General features: G+C 49.8%; 1 protein-coding gene across 1 annotated transcript in view; it reads left to right on the top strand.

Moving 5' to 3' along the window:
* The window catches only part of PLXNA2 (plexin A2), a 244365-nt gene that overhangs the window by 191363 nt on the left and 33097 nt on the right, over positions 1–19905 (top strand). The window contains exons 18-23 of the mRNA XM_062605617.1: positions 2136–2336; positions 4152–4248; positions 4827–5020; positions 10107–10258; positions 13638–13755; positions 17104–17240. Coding sequence (XP_062461601.1) covers positions 2136–2336; positions 4152–4248; positions 4827–5020; positions 10107–10258; positions 13638–13755; positions 17104–17240 — 899 coding nt within the window. The remainder of the gene's footprint in view (positions 1–2135; positions 2337–4151; positions 4249–4826; positions 5021–10106; positions 10259–13637; positions 13756–17103; positions 17241–19905) is intronic.

Here is a 19905-nt window from a genome sequence, read left to right on the forward strand (position 1 = left end):
AGTTATCAGGCACTGACAGGTCTTGCTTTGCTTTTCATCCCAGCTGTGGCTGCCCCATCCCTGGCAGTGTTGGAGGCCAGGTTGGACACAGGGGCTTGGAGCAAGCTGCTCCAGTGGAAGGTGTCCCTGCCCATGGCAGGGGGGTTGAACTGGATGAGTTTTAAGGTCCCTTCCAATGCAAACCAGCATGTGGTTCTATGACCTAGTTCATGCTCATGGGGACCTGGAGATCTGCTCATCTGTGGAATGATGATTGCAGGGAGAGTGTCCTTTTATTTTGCAGACAGCATCTTGCATAGCAAAATCTCCTGCAATATTAAAACTTGTTATTAATTTACAGTTGCATGATTTTGGACAGACAGTGGCAGAAGTGAAGCAAATCTCTTCTGTGTACTTAATATTTTAATTGTTGTGCTTAGTCTTCAGAATACGTAGTTTCGGAGGCAGCATCATTTTGCTCTTTTCTTTGCTCCTTTACTGCAATCACACAGATGTTTGAAATATTTTCATATGGTTTTCAATGGAACACTTAAAGACTGCTTCTAGTTTTGTGGTATTTTGTGTACCCAAAAACCAGGCTGTTTTCAGGGATTGGGGAACTATCCTTACACATTCCTTCACTGCATTGAGCTCTGAACTCCTGAGCTTTATAGAATGATCATCAAGGATGAAGTCCCATTCTTTATGTGAAGTGAATGAAGTGAAATGAAATACCTATGTACTGTTTCGTCTTAGCCCCACTGCCTCCCTTCTCCTCCTCCAGCATCCTGCTGAGCAGCCTCTGCCTGCTCCTGGAGCTCAACATCCCTCCCTTTTCCTGGTTGTCTCCTGAAATGCCTTTGCTCTGGCCTGGCAGGGTGATTGATAGTTCTGTGAGGCTGTGGCTGGACTACACTTCCCAGTTTGCATTTGACTTAGAAAATGCATTATTGGAGCAGCTCCTGATTGCATCCTGGAGGTGCAGAAAGACTCTGATCTGCAGCAGGAGCTGGTGTGTGCTGGTTTGAGTCATTGAGCTTGGCTGGGACTTCACCTTCCTCCTGCCCATGGGGCTGTGCAGGCCAGCAGTCTGGGTTTGCTCTTGCTGATGTATACAGCTTGGGGTGCCTGTGTCCCAAGAGTTGGAGGCTTAAGTCTCAGAATCACAGACTGGTTAGGGTTAAACTGGTTTGGACCTTAAAGCTCATCGAGTTCCAGCTGTGAGCTGCAGGCAGGAGCATCGCAGTGAGCTGGTGGGATGTTTCAGAGGTGTCGGAACATGGCAGGGGATGAGAGCAGATAGAGCAGAAATTAACATCACCCCAGAAATTAATGGCACACTTGGAGGCATTTTACTCAGATAACACAGAGGAGAACAGTACCTGGTAGCGAGAGGGAAGCACATCCCATGCTGCACATAGCCGAAGGGTGTAAGGATGAAATGGGATTAGGAGCAGCCCACTGCCCTCCTGGAGCAGTGGGGCTCAGGCAGAGCTGGAGCAGCTGATAACACACGGCCACTGCTGCAGGAGGGCAGAGTGAGAGCGTGTGTCTCTGCAGATAAAACCCACGGCAAGCTCAGAGCAGGGGGAGTGCCTTCCATGGATTCCCTGAATAGCAGCGTTCCTTCTGTGGTGAGAAAATCAGTGTCAGCCTCAACACAGGGAGACTGTGAGGGGGGAATCTTCATCAGGGAGTGTAGTGATAGGACAAGGGGCAAGGGGTTCAAACTTAAACAGTGGAGATTTAGGTTGGATGTAAGAAAGAAGCTCTTCCCTGTGAGGGTGCTGAGGCGCTGGCACAGGGTGCCCAGAGGAGCTGTGGCTGCCCCATCCCTGGCAGTGTTCAAGGCCAGGTTGGACACAGGGGCTTGGAGCAAGCTGCTCCAGTGGAAGGTGTCCCTGCCTGTGGCAGGGGACTGGAGCTGTGTGAAGTTTAAGGTCCTTTCAACCCAAAGTAGGCTGTGATTCTACGATTTCTACGATTTCTGCACTTAACCTGCAGCTGCATCGGTGGACTGAGAAGTGGCCAGTGCTGTGCACCGAGGATGTGCTGGGACATCAGCCCTGGCCATCAGAGCAGGGACCAAGACCTGGCCGGAACTGGAGGTCACCATTACTGCTGTAACCTTTTCTTCTCTTTCATTACCCCACTAGGACTGTCCCCAGCTCTTCCCCACAGAGGAGATCCTGATCCCAGTGGGAGAGGTGAAACCCATCACGCTGAAGGCAAGAAACCTGCCCCAGCCCCAGTCTGGCCAGCGTGGGTACGAGTGTGTCCTCAGCATCCAAGGTGTGATCCACCGCGTGCCTGCCCTGCGCTTCAACAGCTCCAGTGTCCAGTGCCAGAACAGCTCGGTGAGGGACCAGCAGGCTCCCCAAACCGGGTGTCAGATGCGAAGGGGATGGGCTCAACCACGGGAAGAGTGGAAAATCTGGAGTTAAACTAATCCTGGAGTTAAACTAATCCTGAATCCCTGGCGGGAACCTGCCGCGGCCATGTGAGGTGTTTCATTATAGCACCAGCTGGGAGAAGATCCTTTATCTGGCAGTTCCCTGTCTGACTGAGGGGGGTCAGCAAAGAGGAGGAGGAGGGAATGCAACCAAAGGTGTTAAGGCAGGCTAATTCACATGGGGGAGATAAGGCGAATCACAGACCCTTTATCGGGGAGCTGTCGAATTCCAGGGCACAGTAGCTGCATGAATGCAGTAATGCTGAAAAGCAGCATGGTGCAGGGAAGGAGGGGGAAAGGAAAATTGCTGGGGGAGAGAGCACAGTGCAGCAGAGAGAGGGAAATCATCTGAGTGATGCCGCTGGGGAAGCAGGCAGGGGAGGGTGGCTCTCCTCCATAGCCTGGGGCTTAGCCAAGCCAGTGGACCTGGCACATTTTAACCCAGAACACCCAAAGTCACCATGGCAGGTACTCAGGGATGGCAAAATGTGAATGGCAAATGCAGCCCATGTTTGGTCTCATGTGGCACACTCCAGCTGGAGGACTGCAAGAGAAGAGTGCGGTCCTTCCTCTCCTTTCCCATGATGTCCATGGGCAAAGAGGGCACGTTCAGTTTGGTTTAGGCAGCAGAACAGGGTCCACTTGAATATTCAGTGCAGATGGTCTTAAATTGTTAATGAAGTTTTGAATTTTTAACAATTTCACTGTATATTTATATATCATTGGCCATCTTTGGGCCTTGCAGCTTGGTAGGTAATAAATGTATTAATACTATAGAGTACTTTTCCTATCCAAAGAGATTTATAAACATTAGAGAAGCACTTTTATTCCTGTTAGGCTAATAGAAAGTGGTAGGTGGAGTATGTAAGGGCCATTCGGTACTCACAACTTACCACTTGTGCAGAAGACCTAGTTTCACACCAACTCATTACAACCCAGGCCAGGTGAATCAGTACAACTGAATGTAAAAGTTAAAGCTGTACAACTACTGCACAGGGGACACTCAAAGTAATCTGCTTTGGTTTTATCATCATTCCCTCATTCCAAAGAGGTGGGAATGTTCACTCCCCTTTTTAAGTCTCTTTAGCAGCTCTTGGTTTGCTGAAAGAGAATAACAGAAAAAAAAAGCCTCATTGGTGCTCATTGTGAGAATGGGAATTTCAGATTCCCCTGGGAATTCACCTAAAGCATCCAGATTCCCTCCCACAGCCCCCAGGATGTCCATGCGAAGGTGAATAATTTGATCCGGTGCTACCCTAGACTAGGCTGAAGCAGAGATCGGGAAAGGACCTCTCTGCACCATCTGTCTTTTCTCAGCTATTTCATCAGGCAGAACATTGCAGTGCAATTTTGGAGCTCCCAGTCACACTAGGGTGCATGGTGATTGTGTGAGAAGATAGCCCAAAGGCAGCAGTTCTTCCACTGTGATTAACTGGAGGGGCTGTATTGATAAGGTGGAGACTGAGTGACAAGAGCAACCACTGTGCATGGAATAATTAATCTATTACCTCTCACAAGGACTAGATCTGATTTAATTATCTCTTCCTGGTGAGGAAGAGGAAGTCAAAGCAGAACCCTGGAGATGAAGTGTAGAAGTTTGGTGGTTCAGACATCAGCAGGTTTTGGGCAGAGAATAATGGTTTCTTTAAAAAAGAATTCTTTTCCTCTTAGTGCCTCTGGTGCATTCTCCAACCATTTCATTCTCAACCTTCTCCTCCAGTATCTCTATGATGGGATGGACATCAGCAACTTAGCAGTGGACTTTGCTGTGGTTTGGAATGGGAACTTTGTTATTGACAACCCGGAGAATCTGAAAGGTAATGTCTGCTTGAGTTGGCTTTCAAGACATGGGAAGGAGGGTGGTGATGGGGCTGGAGTGTGGCTGTTGGGGCAGAGCAGCTTTAGCTGCCATCAGAGGCATTGTGGTCCTGGTGGATCTTGCTGTGGATAAGAGCAAACTCACTTTGCTCCACTGATAGTGGTGCTCACTAAGTGCCACTGATACAGCCTTGGCTGTGGGAACCACATGTGCAAGTCCAGTCTGCAGCTTGCTAAGCCAAAGGATATTAGATACTAGATTTAGATATTAGGAAAACATGCTTCCTGATGGGAATATGGTGAGACAATGGAAAAGGTTGCTCAGAGAAGCTGTGGCTGCCCTATCCCTGGCAGTGTTAAAGGCCACGTTGGACTTGGAGCAGCCTGTTCCAGTGGAAGGTGTCCCTGGAAGGTTGGAACCAGATGGTCTTTAAGATCCCTCCCAACCGAAACCGTTCCATGATTCTATGAAAACTCACCAAATGCCTTTGCTTGTTAAGTGCAAGAGCAGCTGCAGTCCCTGTGACTCTTTCAGTGCTTGACTTTGCACTCAGTGCCCGTCCCCTCTTCCCCGCAGTGCACCTCTACAAGTGCGCAGCCCAGCGCGAGAGCTGCGGGCTCTGCCTCAAAGCCGACCCCAAGTTCGAGTGCGGCTGGTGCAGCGGCGAGGCCAAGTGCACGCTGCGGCCGCACTGCAGCGCGCCCTCCGCACAGCCCTGGCTCGACTGGTCCAGCAGGAACGTCAAGTGCTCCAACCCTCGCATCACCGAGGTAAGAGCATCTCTGGTCCTTCTCCAGTCCGAGGCTGGGTTGGAGCAAGCTGCTCTAGTGGCAGCTGGAAGTGGACGAGCTTTAAGGTCCCTTCAACCCAAACCGTTCCATGATTCTCTTTGCTCCAGACAGAATGGATTAGTGTCTGTCTCCTCCTTTGTCCATCCGGTGCTGAAGAACAAGGGATAAAACACTCTACTGCTTCCCATGAAATTAACGTGCGGATCCAGGCACGTGGCTGGGATGCTCAGCCCACTGCCCCACAGGCAGCTGTCACTTGCCAGTGATGCTACCAGCATCGGGGTGACCGCTACGGACTGTTGCAAGAATGCTAATTAAACTAGGGAGCTAATTAGTCTATAGTTGATGCTTCTGCTGTTTCTGTTCAGACCACTGAGGGATGCAGAATGTCTCCCAGGAGCATTTTTACCAGTAAAACTCTGCTCAGTCTGTTAACGTTACCATTAGGAGTGACACTCAGGTGGGGATGAAAGAAGACTTTGGTTTCTCACTTAATTAACTCCTCCTAAAATGCCTCCCTTGCCCTGAGTGTGTGGCCAAAAGAGCAGAAGGTGCTGGATCCAGGTAACCTGTTGCACTGCTGCTTGTGGTGGGGTAGCACACAAGTTTCTGCCAGCTGAATAAGGACCCCAGTACAAATGGAAGTTGCCCTCTAACTCAGTTTCTACACCAGCTTAGCTGAAGTGACTCATTCTCACATCCCCTGGGAGGAAGGCATCATCCTCCTTTTAATGGAGGAGGGGAGGAAAACGCAGAGGCTGGTGGGGCCGTATCGGGGCTGGGCATGGAGGAGGATGTGGCTGTGGAGGGTCCATCCATCCTCAGGGACATTAGCAAGCTTTTGGTATCTCTTTCCTAGACCTTCTCCCCAGCCACCCTGTATGTTTAATGGGCAGGTATTGTGCTGCATTTTGTGTCCTGCAGAGTGGAGCTTGTGGGGCTGCAGAGGAGCAGAGGTGGCTCTGACCATGCAGAGACATGAAAGCATTAAGTAATGCTGAGACTCTCCTTTGGTGGGTTGGTTTGTTTGGCAAGTCATAGCTATCTTTACAGAGAGATAAGACGAGCCTTACAGGCTTGCCTTGATATTCACCTTGCCCTGCCAGTAGTCAGAAACCAAAGGTTCCTTATCTGAGTGCTGTTCTTCTTATACAAGGTTGTGGTATATGATGAAAGCAAAACGGCCTCTGCCCGAGATTTTCTTCACCATAACCCATTCAGACAGTTACAGTGACAAAGTCTTAGAAGTCATTTATTCACCCCTCCTAAGCTAAGCAGAGAAGGGGAAAAGCACTGCTCCAGCCACCCAGTGACTTGCATCTAAGCTCTGCCAGGTTGGCTGCAGGCATGGCGCTGCCACCAAGTGTTTTATCACCATCCAGCTCGAAAACAACGCTTTTGGTCTCTGTCCAAGGAGAAAAGAGCAAAGCTTTGCTGCTACAGATTTCTTGTCTCCATCACCAGGTCTGTGTGTCAGCCTTCAAAGCGGGAAGCGCAGAGTGCCTTGCCAGGGGATGTTCTGAGTCTCAGGAGATTGCTCTGAATGGATTCAGAGATGTGGGACTCAAGTAGGGAATCTGTGCTTTCCTTGCCAGATTGGCTATTGACCCCCAGAGAGGGTCAGCAACAGAAAACACAGGTTTCAGGGGGATGTATCGTCCCATGGCCTCTGCTGACTGGCAGCATTCTGAGCTGTGTGATTTGAACACAGTGTTTGGCATTTTTCCTTGAACTCCATCTCCTGCCCTTCTCCATATGAATTTACAGCTTTGTTTTTACTTATTCTTCAAGAAAAGTCAAGTTTTCAGTTTTCACTGTTGCAGAAAAAGAAGGGGGAAAGGAGCAGAGGGAAGTAGTGGCCTTTTTGTGGGCTTTGACATCCACTGATGGGAAAGGCACTGAGAGGGCTGAAAACTCTTACTCCTAAACACAGACCTTTCAGCAGCACAGGTTAACTTCTCTTAGCCCTCTTCCCCTGGGGGTCTCTTGGAGACCATGAGACCTTTACAGCCTTCATTGCAGTTGGGTCATTTTTGCTGCCATCTGAGTTGTTTCAGTCTTTTGGGTACCAGTTTGCCATGTCCAGTGCCTTTGGGGGATGCATAACTAGTAAGAAAAGATTCTGTTTGAATAGCCATATGAGTAAATGAGCAGCAGGATCTGTTCAGTGCTGTTTCTGAGTGAGAGGCCCAGCCATCACCCACAGTGTCCCTCTAACAGTGTAAAACTTCCACATGGTCTGTGGTCTGAGCAACAAGTAAATAACCCCCGTTTTCTTGTAAACAAGAGGCACTCTGATCTCCTACTTATTTATTTGCAGGCCTCATTAATATAACATCAGTGCAACAAACAGCTGAAGGGGGGGCAGTGTCAGGCTGAATAATGGAGTTGCTCTGCTGAGATAACAATTAGGCTCTGAATGTGCTATCAGCTAAAGCAGAGACAAGAAGGGATCATGTCGGGATGACAGTGCTTGTGTGCTGGTTCCCTGCTGGGCTCATCAGCTGGGACCCAGCTAGCTTAGAGCTGGATGAAAAAAGACAGAAGGAAGGTAGATGACATTTTGGGAGGGGGCAGGGGTTATGCCATTTATTCTGCAAGCCATGTGCTTGCTTTGCACCCCAACAGATGCTAAGGGGTTATTGTGCAGAATGGTCTTAGGCTCGTGGCTTGCCTTAAGCTCCGGAAGGAAAACCCCATCTGATTCACAGCCAGCCCTAGGTCTCCTTGTGATGTGCACAGACTTCTCCTGGAGGCTAAATATTGCTTTATGTCAGAAATGCTGACCCATGACGCTGAGATCATTTAGCCTGCATTGTTATACCAGTGTCTTGTGCAGGCTGGGGAGGGAAGTGTGCTAGCACTGTGTTGGGGCTCCTGGATCCCTGGGATGGCTTGGATTCCAACCTCAGGGATCCTCAGGATCCCTACCTTGGTTTCAAGAAAGAAGCAGGAACACCAGAAATGCAGTGGTGCATCTGCATCCCTTACGTGGTGTGTGTGCAGAGTGTGAGGGTAACCAAGCTCCTGCCACCAGCCACTTCATCTCTGTATTTGGATCCATTCTGTGAGTAACCCAGTTCTTCACGCTTGCAGAAACCCTGGTCCTGAGCAGCAGGACCGTGCTTTGTTAGGGGTGGTGGATTGCTGATTTGTTTCATGCTAGGCGAGGCTGATGCTCAGGAGAGAGGTGACCTGCTCAGACATCAGCAGAAGCAGTGTCCCTGCCTCCCACACCCCACTCCCAGCAGAGGCGCAGACCCCTGAACAGTAGGTGTGGAATTCCTGGTGATGGCCTTGGCTTTAACTTAGGTGCTCTTTGCAGCTTCTTGTGCCCCTCCCCAGAGCTCTGAGCGAAAGCCACTCTGTGAGGTCTGGTGCTTGAAACTTGGGAATATTGCTTCCTAATCCTGTCTGTCTCAGGTGAGGAATATGGAACGTGATCACAGCCAGCCCTGCAGCTCCCAGGACAGGCAGGCTGGGGTTAGGGCAGCCCTGGGCTGGGTTTGCTGGAGATGCCTTGGCCACCACAGGAGGAGGTGACCCAGGGATGCTGCTTGGAGGGGTCACCAGCGCTTGATGTGATGGGACCTTTAAGACTTATCTTCTCTCTGTGGTTTTGACTGAATCTCTCCAGCTGTAATTAATCAAATGCATCTGTTCTAACCCTGGGGCTGCTTTGTGGCACAGTTACTTCAAAACTGTTCAATGAGTGGCCACTAAAATCTAGGTCGAGTGGAGGGAGCTCCATATTGGGGATTTTCCAGGTCAGGACATCTTGAAAATACAGCATGAGCTCTGCTTTGTGTGGGGAGGCTCCACTGGCTGTGGGGAGGTCAGGAAACGGTAAACTGGGACTTCTTTTGAACAGTGATGAGACCACAAGTGCAAGTGCTCCAGCAAATGCATTTTAACATACTCTAGGGCTGCAAGGGACAGTTGTAACTGTCAAGTACGTGAAGTGCCGAGCTCAGGTAATTCCCATTACCAGTGCAGGCCTTCAGGACTTGGTGTAATGCAATCCGATGTGATTTTGTAGTGTCTTTAAAGGGCACACAGAGCTTCACGGAGCTAAATGGTACAAAACCTGTGACATGGTGTGAGTTACAGAAAGCAGCAGCACCACAGAGAGTGTATGGTGAATAAATCAGCAGCCTCAGTCGTGTGGTTGAGGGCAGAGGGAGGTAGAAGTTGGAGTCTACACAAAGGAAGGAGGCGGGGGGTTGATGTTTGGTGTATGGAGCAGGCTGAACCCCAGCATGTGTGGCCAAATCCCATTCAGGAAGAGATTTTGAAGAGCTCAAGTCGTTTGCCAAAGACAGGGCCGGAACAAACAAGCCTGAACAAGATTTCTCCATTAAATTAATTGAATTGCATTACTGTGGATTATGTTTGTTTATGGATAACAGCTGTAGCACGGGGAATACTGGTAACTCACCCAAGAGAAACGATGGACCAGTGGCAGATTAAGGATGACTATTTGACAGTCTTGGGTCCAGATTTTGTGGCATTGCATCATTGTAATTTATCCTCCTAATTGAAGAGGATAGTGTCCTTAATGAAAGTCTATGGGAGCAGAGATGATTATGGCTGAGGCAGGCTATAAACAGGCAGCTTTAAAGTACACACCTCACACTTTAACATTTCTAAGTCACTTGAGGTGCCAACCCCCTAATAAAATGTGACATTAACGTTCAGGGAGCAGCCAAGGCAGGAGTTACAGATCTCCAAAGCAGCAGGCTACTTCTGAAGGGTAATTTACCATATTCTGGGTATATAAAAGAAGTCAGTCTCATCCTTCTGCAAGGCTTTCTGGGGGGGGTGGCATTGCCCATGCCTCTCGGCCAGCTCAGGGACCATGATGTCCTCCTTTGGAGCATGGCACAGGTGGATTTCAGCATCATTGGGCTTCTCAAAGACATCCAGAGAAGTCATGAGAAGGTGGCAGTGTCCTGGGTTGGGCAGCAGGAGGAGGTGGAGGTCGCAGCACTCAGCATCCCTGAGCAGCCCGTGGAGCAGACGTCTGGACATCAGCTCAGTATCCCTGTGTTCTGTTTCCCTCTAGATCCTGACGGTCTCGGGCCCCCCAGAAGGAGGGACGAGGGTGACCATCCGTGGTGTGAACCTGGGCCTGGACTTCTCAGAGATCGCCCGTGGGGTGCAGGTGGCCGGGGTGCAGTGCACGCCGCTGCCCGAGCACTACATCGTCGCCGAACAGTGAGTGGCTTCATAGACCTCACCTGTGGGTCCCCAGGGCTGGCCAGCCCGCACAAAGCCTCTTCCCTGACCCCCAGCAAACCCACCCTCACAGGGAAGAATCTCTTCCTTACATCTAACCTCAATCTTCCCTGTTTAAGTTTGAATCCATCACCCCTTGTCCTATCACTAGAGTTGAAGAGTCCATCTCCAGCATCCCTGCAGGCCCCCTTCAGATACTGGAAGCTGCTCTGAGATACCCACTCAGCTTCTCTTCTCCAGGCTGAACAACCTGAAGGGGATGAGGTGCTTGGATGCTCTCTGGGGGTGTCCAGCAGACGTTTAAGCTTTCATTAAGTGTTTTTTTTTCCTTCCACACCAGCATTCCTGCTTTGCTAAGCAATTTTTCTGATGAGCACCTTGCTGCTGATGCTGAGCTCTGCCCCTTCTGCTCCCCACTGTATTTGAAATGCAGGCGATGCTGCTGCCCGCACACAGCTATCTGTTAGGCGGGCGAGGCGGTGACAGCCGCTTAATCCGAATGGGCCTCCACTGGAGTCAGTTCATTTATTTCACTAAGGAAAACGTCAACCAAAAATTAGAGAACAGGCACTGTAAGAGAGGATGGGCGAGCGAACCTCCCAGAGTGACATGTGCTCCTGGGGCTGTTGCCAGGGCGGTGCTCAGGGGTGTGTTAAGGGTGATCTGGGCAGAGTAGGTGGGGAGCAATACATGATGTCTTATAGAATGGCTTGGGTTGGAAGGAACCTCAAATCTCATCCAGCTCCAACCCCTGCCACGGGCAGGGACACCTTCCACTAGAGCAGCTTGCTCCAAGCCCCTGTGTCCAACCTGGCCTTGAGCACTGCCAGGGATGGGGCAGCCACAGCTTCTCTGGGCACCCTGTGCCAGCGCCTCAGCACCCTCACAGGGAAGAGCTTCTGCCTAAGAGCTCATCTCACCCTCCCCTGGGGCAGGTTAAAGCCATTCCCCTTGGCCTGTCCCTCCCTGCCCTCTGAACATCTCCATGGCCTCCTCTGGACTTGCTCCAGCAGCTCAACTATGAAGGGCACTATGGGCATGCAGAGCATCACTGATGTTATTGCAGGAACAGCTCCAACCACTGCACCACCAGTGCTGTCACTGCTAGTGGATTGGGCTGTTCTGCTGAGCAGTGTTTTGTTTTATTTTTCAAATAAAGGATGGAAGATTATGAAATTATCCTCCTTTGATGGTATGAAACCCTGATTTTATAATCATGACTCTAATTATGGCTCTTGAGCTTTCGAAGTTTGTTAACATCATTAAAACATTTACCCTGGGCAGATAACAGCAAGCATTAGCAGGAGAGCTGTCTTTTAAAGATGAAAACAGATAATAGGACCCTCTTAAGGGTTCTGTGGGCAGACTGAATTCCAAGACTGTAATGACGCACCATATGCTCCAGCCACGCAATCTATCAGCCAGCAATTAGGTTAATGTTGGTGAAAGGGCCACTTAGCCCAGCAATCAGCACCCTACAGCTCTGCCGAATGCATCATTTTGTAACAAGGTACCTGCTGGGAATTTGGCTTTTATCAGGAATTGGGATCAGGTGTATCAGGTTGCTCATGCCCCACCCCATGCCCCATTATGATGGCTGGTGCTGTACAGCAGCTGCTTTACTGGCAAATCATAGAATCATAGAGTAGTTTGGGTTGGAAGGGACCTTAAAGCTCATCCAGTTCCGACCCCTGCCACGGGCAGGGACCCCTTCCACTGGAGCAGCTTGCTCCAAGCCCCTGTGTCCAACCTGGCCTTGAGCACTGCCAGGGATGGGGCAGCCACAGCTTCTCTGGGCACCCTGTGCCAGTGCCTCAGCACCCTCAGTGAAGAACTTCCTAAGATCTAATCTAAATCTCCTCTCTTTCAGTTGAATATTACATATTCAGTAGATATATTCAGTGTTTCTCCCCCCTATATAGAACTTGGTGTATCCTTGCTTCTTGTGGGAGAAAAGCCCCACTCTCCTCTCCTGCCTGTGGGGTGTCAGGAATCACTTCATCTTCCTTTGCCTATGTGCTGGCAGGAGCAGAGATGATTGCTCTCAAATGCCAGCCCTCCATCCTAGCCCACCGCCTGGCAGCACAGCAACCCTGCCAGGCTGCAGCAGGAGAAGCAGTGAAATAGCAGAGAGGTTCATGGGTGATGTCTGGCTCAAAGGCAGAGCGAGGAGCACGTGGCAGATGAAGGCACGCAGCTGAGACGCTTCAGTTCCTGTTCTCCAAAGGCAGCATCTCTCTAGGCAACTCGTTTTGATATGCAGCAATAAGGATGTTCACATTAGAGCTCTTGACTACATGTGTGTATTTTGTTAGGCCTCCTGGCATCACCTGTGCATGCTCATCTGCAGGTTATTTTTCTTCCTTTAGTCTATTTTATGTTATTTGTAGTTAATTCAGTGCTGCTGACGGCAGCTGACATGCTGCCTCCACAAATTGGAGCCTTGTATGTGTTGGCACATCATTGGCAGAGGAGTGAACAGTTTCCCTGGTGCTCTGCAGAGGTGCCTTTAGCCTCATGTGACAAACAATGCTCTGGCTCATCCTCTGACCCCACTGTCAGGGCCAGACACCAAGTGTCTCATCCCTGCGTTCCCCTGCCCCAAGGCAGGTTGCTCTTGTCCTCAGATTTCCAATGCCCAACGGGATTCTCTTGGATTTGTCTTCCCACTGCTGCTGCAGGAGCAGCATCCATCCCCTTTAGGTACAGCTAGAGAGCCCCACCAGCTGACATCCCTTTGCAAGCCCCTCTCAAACCTGCCAGCCTGACAGGCATTCGCTCAGTCTCGTCTCCAGTCAATGTTACACATCCCCTGGGTTATGTACCATACCCACAGGGCCATGAGTTGTTTCCTCATCTTCCAGCCTGGCCTGCTGGGGTTAACCCAGCAGCTCGCCCTGTCCTTAAGTGCCCACAGGGCTGAGCTGGCCCACGGGAGGAGCGGATCAGTGTCTCCCCTGCAAATGCTGCTCTCCAGGGCTGTCTCTATCATTCCCAAGCAGGTTTCTCCTTTTTTTGATTAACTGGGAGACTGCAGCGTGAGCTGTTCCCTTAATGAACTCATCTGTTACTCTGAGGACTTCGCACTCGCTTTGCTGCTGGCTAATGTATTGCCATTAGAGCTCTGCTTTGCTCTGGAGTTTACAGCTTGTAATAATTACGTCTAATTTTGATTTTTTTTTCCCCCTTTAAATTATAACATGGGGTAAAAATAGACTCAGTAATTAACTTCCCCCAAAGAGGCAGATACCAAAGTTAAGGAAGAGGGGGAAGAAAGGGAAGGAAAAAGAAAGCCAGCCCTGCATGGGCACTGTTGCCATCTCCTGCCAAAGAGTCCCTGTGGCCTTTCTGCTTCCAGGATCGTCTGTGAAATGGGGCAGGCTCTTCCAGGGATCAGCTCCGGCCCAGTGCTCCTGTGCATCGGAGAGTGCAAACCGGAGTTCACAGCCAAGTCCACGCAGCAGTACATGTTTGTGGTGAGTGTCCTATGAGGGTGGGGGGGTGAGGGCAGCACGTGTGTCCCATGGGAACAGCTGGGTCAAATGGATAGGGTTCAACACCAGAAGGCAGTCCCAGAATTGCCATCTTCCCTGTGGCACTGCACAGTTTTGGCAGCCCAGCCTGTAAATGTCTACAGAATACACGGGATTTAGGTGGGAACCTAAACCCAGGGCTCCCACTGGCTTTGGTCTCAGCTTTGCACCACCAAAGTACTGACAAGCTTCCCTACAGTTCTGTGCTCACTCTTTGCAAGTGCACTGGTGTACTCCCAGCAGGAGCCTTACACAGATCATAGAATCCCAGAGTGGTTTGGGTTGAAGGGACCTCAAAGCTCCTCCAGCTCCAACCCCTGCCACAGGCAGGGACCCCTTCCACTGGAGCAGCTTGCTCCAAGCCCCTGTGTCCAACCTGGCCTTGAGCACTGCCAGGGATGGGGCAGCCACAGCTTCTCTGGGCACCCTGTGCCAGCGCCTCAGCACCCTCACAGGGAAGAATTTCTTCCTTACATCTAACCTGAATCTCGCCTTTTTCAGCTTAAAGCCATAACTTTGCTCTGTACCTGGGGATTTTCTGTGCATGAGGAATTGTCAAGGAATTGGAGTCAGCACTAGAAATATTCCTGTTTGCAATGAAGGGATGTTGGTACCTTGGTACGTAGTTAATGGGAGTAAATCCGGGGTGCTGCTTCTTGCTGGTTTTGAAGACAATTTTATACAGACCTGTGTGTACATACAGGCACCAGTATGCCTTTTTGCATGAACCCAGAAACAAACAGGACAGCAAGCACCAGAGACCATCTGCTGCAGCTCGGGTACTGCTACAGGCTTAACTCTGAAAACAAACTATATCTGAGTTAGTTTCTGTGTCTCTAGATTTAATTCTACCCTTTTGGATGGAAGAGTAATTCTGCATCCAACTATTATGGGCTTTTTGGTTTTCCCCCCTCCAAGGATGCTGGTTCAGTGTAAGCTCTCTCCCTGCTTCTTGGCTTGGTGGCTTCCATTGGTTGAGTGGGTCATTTATTTCCCTTGTTTAATTAGCAGCCTTTTGATTCATAAACTTCAAAGGTACAGCTGAGCTTTCGCATACCTCCAGTTTTGCCTAAACAGGGCGCTTCATCCTGCCACACTGATTCTGTGCTCCGTGGAATCTGTATGCAGGGAAATGCCAGCACTTCCCAATTGCCCACAGTTTGTAAACTAATTGAGAGATAAACCAGGCTAACCCCTGCCACCCCCTATTAGTGTTGTATCCCACACCCTCCCCTGGGGTTTCAGTTATTCCACAACATAGCAGGGGTGCAAAATACCACCACATTTTGCTCGAGTATGCCAGAAGCTCTGATCATCACAGGGCAGTGCCAGTATAGTCCCCAGTTCCCCCATTACCAAAAGGCAGGTTCCCATGTGACACAAGGAGGAATCTCTCTTGCTTTGTGTTAAATAATAACCAGGAGCCAGCGGAAGGTAATTGTGGAGATGAATCTTGGAGTAGTATCTTGCAGGAACCCAGTAACATATGCTGAGCACCATCATCCTTTGCATTATTGCTTCTGATTTCCAGCACTTACTTGATTAGATCGTTTCTTTTTCTCAGGCACCTAAAACTTCCAGCACATCACTGCCTTTTGTTAGTTGGCCTTTATTTTTCTCTTTAGTGCTGCCACAGATTCCATTACAGCTGCTTTATGCTGTTAAAGTCAGTAGTAAAATTGATTGGTACCTTAAAGCAGAGCTCTGTTCTGACCCCGTGAGGGTTTATACCTTCATGAGCTCATCTGGAGCCTGACATGGTGCAGGAGCAATGCTGTCACCTGAATTACACCCGTTTTATCTGGGGAGGTGGAAGCTTGGAGCCGTCTTGGTCTGTAAATCTGTCATAATTATCACCAAATCAAGAGCTGAAGATGGAAAATCTTTATTAAGCTCTCAGGCCCTCATCCGATGCCAGCTGCAACCCAGCCTTAGGATGGGGCTGAAGGAGGAGGGAGGCTGTGGTGGGCTCTCTGTCTGCAGTGTCACAGCATTGCAGCTTGCTCCCAACTCACTTTAGGGCACAGTTGCCAGCGTTGGGCTGGAGGCTGAAGGAGGTTTTTGATGCAGAATTGTACATGGAACATCCTTTGAATGTGGTGTTTGCATTTTGGAACTGTTCCTCTTGGCTGTATGAAATGGTCCCCAGCCTGCCCAGTGTAACCATTGCTATCCCCATTCTATAGTCTGCTATTGCCATTAGCCGAGGTAACCATCAAATATCCTCAGCTGGAAGGGGACCCATAAGGATCATTGAGTCCACTTTGACCCCAGCTAGAATAAGAACTGGGAGCTGCCAATGAGCAGCTGAAAGATGAATCTTTCCCTCCTGCACCATTATCCCATAATAGCCCGCAACAGGGTGAATTGTATGTTTTATTCTCTGGTCTATCGAGGAGTCAGGGTCAAACAGGCCTGAGCTGCTTTGGCAAATGCTGTGGCACCCAGAAAACACATGTTGCATTGTGAAACCAGTAAAGAAAACAGGACAAACTCTGGGAGCTGCCAAGCAGGTGGTGCCAGGGGAGCAGAGCTGGGAGGCTGCCAGGCTTTGCAGATGAGAGTCATAAGGAGGGGAATGCGGAAGCATTAGGCAAACAATTTGGTAATATCCACTGATTGAAAACAAATAGAAAGGTGCCTGCTGTCTGCAGACTCTATGAAGGGGGATAAAAGCTCACCCGGTGCAAGGTAGGATGAAGACATTGCTGCAATAACATCACCAGAGAGATGAGGAGTGGGATTTGTTTGCTAAGGATGTCTGTCCATCAGCAATGGGAAACAGGCTCTGCCCCTACAATACCACCACAGGGGGTTCATGTTAAGCTGGAGCTGCCTTTTGTTAAAGGCCTGTAGTGTTGCCCATGACCCTGGTGGGGGGTTTTTTGATGCGTTACCACATTGGCAAACTTGAAATATTTAGGTTCAGATTTCCAGCATGGCAGTTTGCCAGGCTTGGGATATATATACAGCTTTTGAAACTGCAGTGCAAACAGCTTACCTTTGTGTAAAGACTGAGTTGAAGGTAAATACCTAATTTTGCCAAGGCTAAATTTACACTCAGTTTGTTGAACCACATTTTATCTTTCAGAGCTGTGTTCAAAAATGTAGCAGGAGATTTGTCACATATCCAGGACATATCTTCTCTTTTGCTTTTCCATTCTAAAAATGATACCTGCACTCAGCCAGAGCATAAAGATACTCTGGAGAGGATGTTTCTTTGTCTGGCGCAGTCCCTGGGCTCACAGCATCTCCCTTCAGAGCACTGAGTTTGTCCTTTGGTTTCTCCAGACTCCAGCAGTGAGTTTCCTGAATCCAAGTCGTGGTCCAGAGTCGGGAGGGACAATGGTGACCATCTCCGGGCACTACCTGGGAGCCGGCAGCCGCGTGTCAGTGCTCCTGGGGAACCAGACCTGCGAATTCTACAGGTAAGGGATCGAGCCGTGTCATGGAATTCTGTGTCCTGGAACCCCAGACTGGGTTGGGTTGGAAGGGACCTTAAAGCTCATCCAGTTCCAACCCTCTGCCATGGGCAGGGACACTTTCCACTAGAGCAGCTTGCTCCAAGGCCCGTCCAACCTGGCCCTGAACCCTGCCAGAGATGGGGCACAGCATCTCGGTTATCAGGGCTACAGCACAGTGTATCTCCTGTAGCTGAACATGCAGCCAAGGCAAAAAAACTCATGTGGGAACCCCTGAAGGCTCCCATTTCCTATTACCTGAAACCATCTTCTGCCATACTGTGACTGAGCCTTGCTTAGCAAGGGAGGGACTGCATGAGTATTAGTGCTTCCATTATTTCACATTTCCTGCTGTTACAATGTTAACTGGTCCAAACGTCTTCAGTGAACATCACTGCGATTTCAGAATGTTTATAATGGTGATCAGGACCTGCCCTGAGCCTGGTTAATCTGAAGAACATGCAGCATTTATAAAAAACAACTGGTTTCTCTTTTCACAGATCAACAACTTGCATTACTTTTATTGCAGCCGCTGCTGCACATCCCTCAACCTCCCAGAAATGGTCAGAACAGGGGGTGGGCTTCTGTGTGGCAGAGCAAAACGAGGATGTGCACACACCTTCTTGCTGAGAAACTTTCACAGCCATCCATCTCCTCAGGGATTTCTATGGCAAATTTGCTTTTTAGCCAGCAGTGTAAACAGAGAGCTGACATTTGCAGGGTTTAATGGGTTTTATTGGGGCTTAGTTAAAAAAAGATACACGCAGTGCACATCTGTGTGCATCACACATCAGTGCAGCGTACATCTGTGTGCATACACATCTATGCCCTGTACCAACCCAAAGGTGACAGGGTGCATTTCAGAGCGTGGGGAGCCTAAGCAAAGTGGTGTGATGTGCAAAGGGACTGTCCGACCAGGCTTCCCAGGGGGAACCATGGAAGTTCCTCGGAAAGAAAAGACCCCTGAAGGTGAATTTCTTATCTGGAAGACTGAGAGGTTCACTATGGGAGCTGTGGATGTCGAGATCATACAATCACAGAATGGTTTTGGTTGGAAAGGACATTAAGATCATCCAGTTCCAACCCCCTGCCACTGGCAGGGATGCTCCCACTAGATGAGGTCGCTCAAGGCCCCATCCAGTATAGCCTTGAACACTGCCAGGGATGTGGGAGCATGTTGGGATATTAGTGCTTATTCTGCATCCATCCTAGAGTGGTGCTTCAGGACGTCCCAAGGTCTTCAAGTGCAGATCAGTTCACTGTAACCAATGCACCACCATTTCTTCCCTCATCCAAAGCAAAGGTGCCAGATTGCTGCCCCAGATGCGCGCGGGTAACAGTGTTCCCACCGACAGAAGCAGCCTTGGAAGCTGGCCTGCAAGCAGCATCAGCCCTGTGATATAATCCCTTAAATATATGATTATATTCAGGCAACCTGCAGACAGTGACCTGCAAAACCTGGAAGAATTGTGAATAATCTGTATGGTCTAATTACAGCAGGCAAGCAGAAACTTAAACAAAGCCAGGGCAGTGTATGAATGGCACCATCCTTCATGTGGGGTCATGCTGTGCACTTTGTTTTGCTTGGACTGTTTGGAGGCAATGAACTTCAACTGGACTTGAGGGTGTGGGGGAGCCTGATTAGATGAAGCAGCTTCTAATGAGATTCACTCTAATTACAGCTTCCTCCATTCTCCCCTCTCTGCTCAGAGGAGTGGGTAGATTCACCATGACGACATGCTAATAGCATGGAAAGCTAATTAACTGATCACAGAGAGCTGAGAGCAGCCCTGCCAGCAGTGAGGTGTCGCTCTGGATCTTGTGCCAGAGCTAAGCAGGCACTGTAGACTAGCAGGGCTGGGCAGAAAGCAGGCAGCAGAGCCGGCAGCTCTTCAGCAACCACAGAAACACATAGAGAAGCACCAAGGAGGGTGGGGAAATGCACTTCTCAGACAAGGAGGCCATTGTGGTTAAATAAAACCTAGGTGGAGAATGAGAATGAGACCAGAGGGGAGGAGGAGGAGGAGAGCAGGAAGGGGTAGACAACTGCATCAACAGAAATAGTCCAGTCCAATCTATTTGAGATATTTTAGGAAGTTGTTTCTGTTCCCTGGGTTATGGTGGATGGGCGTGCAAAGGTGTGCACTGGGAATATTGCGGTACCTGCTGTTAGATACCCCTTGGAATGCCCAGTGCCAAGTGATGTGCCTGTACTCCTTAGGGAGTGTCTGAGGGACCTTGGAAGGGGCCCACAGAGCATCCCCTTACCCAGGTACAGACACCAGAGCCTTGCTGGAAGCAGAGCAGGGGCACGGCTGCACTTGGGCCTCCAATATTCATGCTTCTTGAGCTGTGCAGCCTCTAAGGGTGAGGATGGGGAAGAGTGGACATTAAGTAGTGCCAGGTTTTGATTTGAATGCTGTGCTGCAGAGCTGCCTGCCCTCTCCCCTGTGAGAAGCAAAAACTAAATGGGCCACAGAAGCAGCATGGCCTTTCTGGCAAGCCAGAGGCAGGTTTGGGCAGGCAGGACAACCCGCAGGTGGCCCTACAGGACACTGGCCTTCAAGGGATGTTGCTCCAGCAGTTTTGTATGAGCAGTGTCCAGGCTCACCACAGAGCTGTGCAGATCCTT

The sequence above is a fragment of the Pezoporus occidentalis genome, unplaced genomic scaffold, assembly GCF_034315485.1.
Source record: "Pezoporus occidentalis ecotype Australia unplaced genomic scaffold, CSIRO_AGI_Poc_V1 ctg92, whole genome shotgun sequence".
NCBI classification, from domain to species: domain Eukaryota; kingdom Metazoa; phylum Chordata; class Aves; order Psittaciformes; family Psittacidae; genus Pezoporus; species Pezoporus occidentalis.